Genomic DNA, 7,370 nt, shown 5'->3' with positions numbered 1-7,370 from the left:
ATTCTGAAGAGTCTAAATAGCATGTGCACAGAACTCAATATCCCATTAGCACAAAAGGTAATGTGTTTATTAACTTTTTAAAAAGTGAATGTACAGCTTATACCACCTTCATATCTTTTGGAAACTATGGTCCTCCTGATCCTGGGAAAACTTACCTTTATATAGAAGTAGTTCCAATGATGTCAGCAATTGTCAGATTAGGACCTAAATTCTTCTTGGTCAAACAGAAATGATTGTGTGAAAGTGTCCCTACCAGTATACCTCCATTTTACGGTGGAAGGACCACCTTGGGAATGAAGGGTGTTGATAAGTCTTTCTCTAGGCTGTTGCAATCATTGACCTCTGCTGGGAATACCTATGTTGGTGTCAGCTGACGGTTAGGGCAGTGAGTGGTGTGTGTGTGTGTGTGTGTGTGTGTGTGCTATACACCCGAGACTTCAACTGCTGAGACTGGGGTCCCTTGCAGCGGGCAACCTGGAGGAGGTTGATGAGTGCCCCAATTCTGCCAACTGATGGTTAGGGCAGTAAGTGGTGTGTGTGTGTGTGTGTGTGTGTGTGTGTGTACTATACACCCGAGACTTTAACTGCTGAGACCGGGGTCCCTTGCAGTGGGAAACCTGGAGGAGGTTGACGGGCGCCCCAATAAGTTTTATAGAGAGAGCTTATAACATCTCAGATTTTAGCTGCTAGAATCTAGAAATTCCTTTGCAGCGGGCAGCCTGGGGAGGCTGAGAGATGCCCCACGGATCTGTCACCTGGGAGTGACACAAATCCAAACGCCCAAGCTGTCTCTATACCTGTTCCTTATGACCGGCTGAAATTCTTTTGTTTGTGTTTGGTTCAGGTACAGCAGCACGGGTTTAAGTTAGAAGCTTGACACTTACTGGCTTATTATAGGAGAAAGAAAGAGAAAAAAAATAAAATGAAAGAAACTTGGTTCAGTGTATATATATTTTATAAGTGAATGAGGGCACCCCACTTATTCCCAAAGTTTATAGCTAATTCACCTTACCAAAGGCAGTTTACAATAGAAATGAAGCAGTTTGACTTAAGAAAACTATAATAAAGTAACTAAACTTACAACAGAGAGACAATTAGAGTGTACACATAAAGAAAACACATTGCAGGTACAATTCTCACCCCTGCGTTCCAGACTTGGCGTGGCCAGCGTCTTTCTCTCAATCCCTCGGGAAGAAGTAGGGCGAGGTTGGGCGTCCCACGGACCTCGGGAGACAATCAATACCTGCCAGCATGTGTAGGTGATTGGAGCTCAAATGGGGCGGGCAACTAAACCCTCTTTATACCCCTTGGGTCACATGGGCTTCTTCCTGGTCTCACGTGGCCAATTAGGAAAAATGGCTTTGAATTCCAAGTTTCCCACGAAGGGTGCAAAGCATAATTCACACCTGGGAAGATGCAGACAATGGGCACCTCTGGTATGTGATGGGCGAAGATTCCTCTCCTGAGACAGTACAGGCATGTCAATTACTGATACTAGCCATCACGGCGACGGGAGGCCTCCCAGTCGTCAGCTAGCCCATTTACTGTCTGGTTTCTGTTTATGGTAGAGTCAGGGACAGGCACCACACCTGCGTTCCCAGGGCATCAAAGGCTGACTGCCTTTCTCTTGCTCTCTGGGGGGGGGGGGAAACAAGATGGGGTTCGTGGAAAAACAAGATGGGGTTTGTGTCTGGCTACAGTTGGGGAGCCAATTGATACCACTGATTCAGACCACTGACTCATTTCACGTTGGTCACTAAACAACCAATAACACTGGTCTACAATTTTTTAGAAATCGTCTGCTTCAGAGATAAAATATGCTATTTATTATGTATTTTGATGTGCTGAATTCAAATATGACAATTAAAACAACTGATTGGCTACTGTTTCCAGGATATTTAAGTTTTTACATTTTACGTCTATGTATATTGTGTAGATAGTAGAGTTTTAATCATAAATTGTAAACCTAGGTCTTTTCATGTGTTTATGGTTGCTTTACATGATAATATTTAACCTGTCCTGTTTATGTAACACTTTAAAAGTCAGCAAAAGGGTTATATAAATAAAATTTATTATGAAACAAAAGGCAAAAAACTATTATGTACATAGTTGAGTCCTATTCAGTGTCTACTAGGTGCTTCTTGGCTTGTCTCTTGTATTCATTAAATGGAGCATCTCTTGTCACTGTCCAGCAATAGTTTGCAAGCATTGATTGGTTCCATTTGCCCTGATAGCGTTTCTCCATTGTTACAATGTCCTGGTGAAATCGCTCACCGTGCTCGTCGCTCACTGCTTCTCAGTTCGGTGGAAAAAAATCTAGATGAAAGTGCAAAAAGTGTATCTTTAGTGACATGTTGCAACCAAGGCTTTTGTATGCCTTGAGGAGGTTTTCCACCAACAACCTGTAGTTGTCTGCCTTGTTGTTTCCGATAAAATTTATTGCCACTAACTGGAAGGCTTTCCATGCCGTCTTTTCCTTACTACGCAGTACGTGGTCAAATGCATCATCTCAAAGAAGTTCACGAATCTGAGGACCAACAAAGACACCTTCCTTTATCTTAGCTTCACTTAACCTTAGAAATTTTCCACGGAGGTACTTGAAAGCTGCTTGTGTTTTGTCCACGGCCTTGACAAAGTTCTTCATCAGACCCAGCTTGATGTGTAAGGGTGGTAGCAAAATCTTCCTTGATTCAACGAGTGGTGGATGGTGAACACTTTTCCTCCCAGGTTCTAATGACTGTCGGAGTGGTCAATCTATCTTGATGTAGTGGAAATCTCTTGCACAACTATCCCATTCGCAGAGAAAACAGCAGTACTTTGTGTATCCAGTCTGCAGACCAAGCAAGAGAGCAACAACCTTCAAATCGCCACAAAGCTGCCACTGATGTTGGTCGTAGTTTATGCACCGCAAAAGTTGTTTCATGTTGTCATAGGTTTCCTTCATATGGACTGCATGACCAACTGGAATTGATGGCAATACATTGCCACTATACAGCAAAACATCCATGACTTCTAGGAATAACATGATGCAATTCATATCATGTATGACGCAATTCCAGCTTCAGATTGCATCATTCATTGTTTTGCCTAAAAAGCAAGTACTGTCCAAACCCAGTGATAGATTTATTCATAGATCCAGTCAAAGATGTATTTTAGTCATTTCTGGTTTAAATTGAGAACTCTTCCCTTTATAACTCATTTATCCTCCGCCATTCACAAGTCAAGGGTTGTATATAATGACCCAATAGCACATCTTGAAAACTAGAGCCAATCAACAATTTTAAGCATCATTTTCGTTCTCAGTGACCCAGAATTAGTAAAGTTTGACTACATTTATTTCAGAAGCATTTTGGCTGTAGAGCAGTGTAATTACATTGACATTCTTCCATTTCTGATTGGGACCAGAGTTGAACTTGAAGCGAAAAGCTTATACCACTACCATCACTTCCTTTTCTCATATGTTTCTCATTGATGTCTTCATTAATTTACAGAGATTTGAAACATAAACAGAACAGAATTGACACCTATGTATTATAGGGCTAATCTTCCCTGTTCTTCCCTAAAGCGTGGTAGTTAGCAGAGCTGCTGTGGTTTATTGCACAAAGCAGAGGACCAAGCTCTGGGAAGGAACAGAGAAAGAAATGTAGGGAAATCTTAGACTCGTTTGTGCAAAGGAGCTGTACTCTTCAGGACTTCTGGCATCTTGAAGACAGAATTTGGTGGCAGTGCATGGCTGGTGCAGGGGAGTGGCCAGTGCATCCTCAGATACATGGAACTGTGGAAAAAAACATAGGTAAGGATTCAGTAGCTGCTACAGTGTGTCAAAATTACCCCACACACAAGAACAGAGATTCCATTCTCTCTAGTGCATCCCTTACTTGGACCCAACATTTTCGAGTATTTGGATCCCTTTTCAATCTATTCAGACTTCACAGACCCTCCTCCCTAGGGAAGAAAAGTAAGGCAGTGGGCCTGATCCTTACTTCTAAGCTTTCCACAGATCCCCTGCAGTACCATCGCGGACCACTAGTGTAGAAGAAAGAATTTGACCTAAGGCTAATGTTAAAATGTAAAAGAGAAAAATAAAAGTGTAGGGTACGCTATGTTTTAAAAGACTTAATTTTCATCCATACTGGAGATCAATGTATTTTAGATATTTAGATAATTAAGAGAATATTTCTTTTCTTATGACTTACAGAGACCTATAGGAGAACAAAAAGAACTTCTTAATAAATGGAATGAAATGGGAACTGATGAGCCAGGTATGTTAAATAAAATGTCTTTTTATATAACAGCAAGGCAAATGCATATTTATTTCCTTATTTATCAGCCATAGATTAAAGTAGTATCCATTATAAAGACAAATAGTTCCTGTTTTTAGTTTGGTTTTTTTTTTACTTAGTTTGCAGTACTTGATAATTCACTTGATTATTTATTTATTCAAAGAATTATTGATTAGATTTTTAATCTACACCTGTAGTCTGTGGAAATATTATTTTACTACTAACACTTAGGGCAGGGGTTGGCTAGAGGCAGCTAGCAGGCTGATCTGGCCCACTAAGCCACCAGATTCCGCCCATGGCCCTCTCGCTGCCACCTTTACTATAAAACAGCTGCAGCTGCTTCAGACAGCAAGCTGCTAATTGCTTTGCAGGGAGGAGAAAGCTTTGTGTGCTGTTCCCGCCCCCTAACAAAATCTCTAAGCTCCCATTGTCCAGTTTCCAGACAATAGTAGCTGAAAATTTGTGCTGAAAGCCAGGGCAGTGAATGGAGCCTCCTCACTCCCTCTTTCTCTCCCTTCCTCCCTCCCTCCCTGTGCTAAAGCAGAGCCATGTGGAGCTGTGCCCTCCCCCCCCCCCCACATACGCAGGCATGGAACCTGTATTAGGTTCGTGCAAAACTGCTGGCTGGGAGCCACCTAAGCGGCACCTCCCAGACAAAGCCTGCCTTTGGCATCCTACCTCTTCTCTCCCATAACTACTTTCCCCAGGCCACCACCCAAACCCTCTGTATCCCCTCTTCTCACCTCCTCCAGGTCACAACTCTCTCCCAGACCCTGTACCCCCTCCTACATCCCTCCCTGAGGTCAGAATCCTTTCCTGCACCCATACCTCTCCCTAACCCTGCACCTCATTTCCCTGCCCCATGTCCCCACCCAAATCCTCTAAACTCTTCCCCCCCAGATTATAACTCCCTCCCAGACCCTATACCCCCTCTGCACCCCTCCCTGAGGCCAGAATCCTCTTCTGAACCAATAACCTCTCCTGCATCCCAAGCCCCTGCCCCAGATCATAACCCCCTCCTTCACCCAAACTCTCTCTTGGACCTCACGTTTTCTCCTGCACTCCAGTCCTCTATCCCAAGCTCCCTTCTACACCCCACCCTCCATCCCAGAACCCACACCCCCTCCACAAAAATGCAGCCTTTGACCACCTACCAAAATCTAGGAGTGGCCCCCCCCATTAAAAATTGCCCACCCTGACTGAAGGAATTTGAATAGGTAGCTTAAAATAGTAGTAATGAGAACAGTACACTAATTGAAAGAAAAAACATCATGGTATTTACTTTTTGTGTTATTTAATTCCTAGCAGTTTTTTTCTTATCCACAAAGGCTTTGTCTACACTGCAGGGTTTTTGCGCAAGAAGCTTTTTGCAGAAGAGATCGTCCGCAAATTTTCTTGTGCAAAAGCTTGTCCACACCTCAAAAGTGCATCACAAAAAGAGAGCGTTCACACTGCATGGAGGCTCTTACGCAAGAAAGCTCTGATGGCCATTAACAGAATGGCCATCAGAGCACCTGTGCTTTTTCTGATAGGATCTTTTTGCGTAAAACTCCTGCGGAGGATCCACACATGCTTTTTTGTGCAAGAGTTGTAGCACAAAAAGGAGTAATTCCTTATGGGGAGAGGAATAACTTTACCAGCAAGAGCACTCTGTCCTTTTGATTTACTGTATTTTTTGTGTGTGTGTGCAAAAAATGCACTTGGTGTGGATGCTCTGCTGGTTTTTGCACAAAAACCTTGTAGTGTAGATATAGCCATAATGTACTTTTTCAACTGCTGAAAATGACATTGCTAATCAATATCTAGGAATTATGTTCTGAACACTTTCATAGCAAGTGATCCCAGTCAGAAACAAACAGGACATGAAGCCAACTTTTAAACCCCAAACACTTGTATTTTCTGACACTGTGAATAAGACCGGATACTGACTTGACAGTTTTCAAAGTCTGAACTGCAGTTTCATGGAGCATTAAGTTATAGATATACTGCTTAAGGCAGAAATAATGAAATAATTAAACAGCAGTTTTATGAAATAGCTGATTATGTTTGTGTATGACGTATACTGAAGTGAACTTTTAAAAATATAACTGTTCATAAAATCTTATTTTAATAATGTATTATAGGAACAGTTACATTGACAATTCATGTGAAGTTTTTTCCAATTCTGACACAGGATCTTCATAAAATTTTAATTTAAATAATTCTTTAAATCTTATTAATTTCAGATCTAAGTCTCTTTCGACCTGTTTATGCGCCTAAAGATTTTCTGGAGGTAATTGCTAAAGAAATAGCCAGCCACCCATTTATTTACATCTTTTATATTTAGCTTTGTAAAGTGAGGAATTGTGAATGGTAAGTCTTCAACAGATGGATAAGATATAAAAAATATCTTCTAAATAAGGAATACTAAATCAACACACAAATCACTGTCTATTATTTGTGTGTTGTTATATGTGTGTACATATAGGCCAAACTGGACTGTCTCTGTGACAAAGGATAAATGGATACAAATCAAAGGTCAGAAATAGTAACATACATAAACCTGTAGAGAAACATTTTAACCTACCTGGTTACCCAATCAGGGATTTAAAAGTAGCTATTCTTCTAAAAAGGAATTTTTCCACCCAATTACAGTGAGATACTTGAGAGCTGGAATTCATCTACAAATTTGACTCTGTTATCCTGAATAAAGATATTAATTGGTTAACGCATTACAAAGCCAATTTCCCCTGCCTTTAACATCTCCATTTCCATATTCAAAGCTATGAATGGGAAATATTCATCTCACTTAATTAGCTTCATTAACATGGGTCCTACAATTGACAGGTACTACTTTTGCTGTTATCTTGGATTCCGTTATTTTCATTCCGACTGATCTGATGAAGTACGTCTTTCCCACGAAAGTTCAAGTTCCACGAGGCGTACAGCTAGTTCAGATTAGAAGCCTAATCCAAACTAGCTAGTCCGTGCCACGTGTAGCCGCGCGGCACGGAGTCCGAACTAGCTGGCATTTAAAAATGGCACCGGCCGGCTTCATGCAAATGAAGCCCGGGAAATTCAAATCCCAGGCTTCATTTGCAAGTGCGG

At 41.5% G+C, this 7,370-nt stretch overlaps 1 protein-coding gene across 5 annotated transcripts in view; it reads left to right on the top strand.

Annotated features, from left to right (window-relative positions):
* Positions 1-7,370, top strand: part of TBC1D19 (TBC1 domain family member 19) — a 122,348-nt gene that overhangs the window by 27,007 nt on the left and 87,971 nt on the right. For all 5 annotated transcript variants that reach the window (XM_014581119.3, XM_075930614.1, XM_006138181.4 and 2 more), the window contains 3 exons: positions 1-57; positions 4,199-4,262; positions 6,509-6,555. The exon at positions 1-57 is cut by the window's left edge and continues 18 nt beyond it. In XM_014581119.3, the coding sequence (XP_014436605.1) occupies positions 1-57; positions 4,199-4,262; positions 6,509-6,555 (168 nt within the window). The remainder of the gene's footprint in view (positions 58-4,198; positions 4,263-6,508; positions 6,556-7,370) is intronic.

This window comes from Pelodiscus sinensis, chromosome 5 (assembly GCF_049634645.1).
Source record: "Pelodiscus sinensis isolate JC-2024 chromosome 5, ASM4963464v1, whole genome shotgun sequence".
Lineage (NCBI taxonomy): Eukaryota > Metazoa > Chordata > Testudines > Trionychidae > Pelodiscus > Pelodiscus sinensis.
This window is presented reverse-complemented; position numbering and strand designations above follow the sequence as displayed.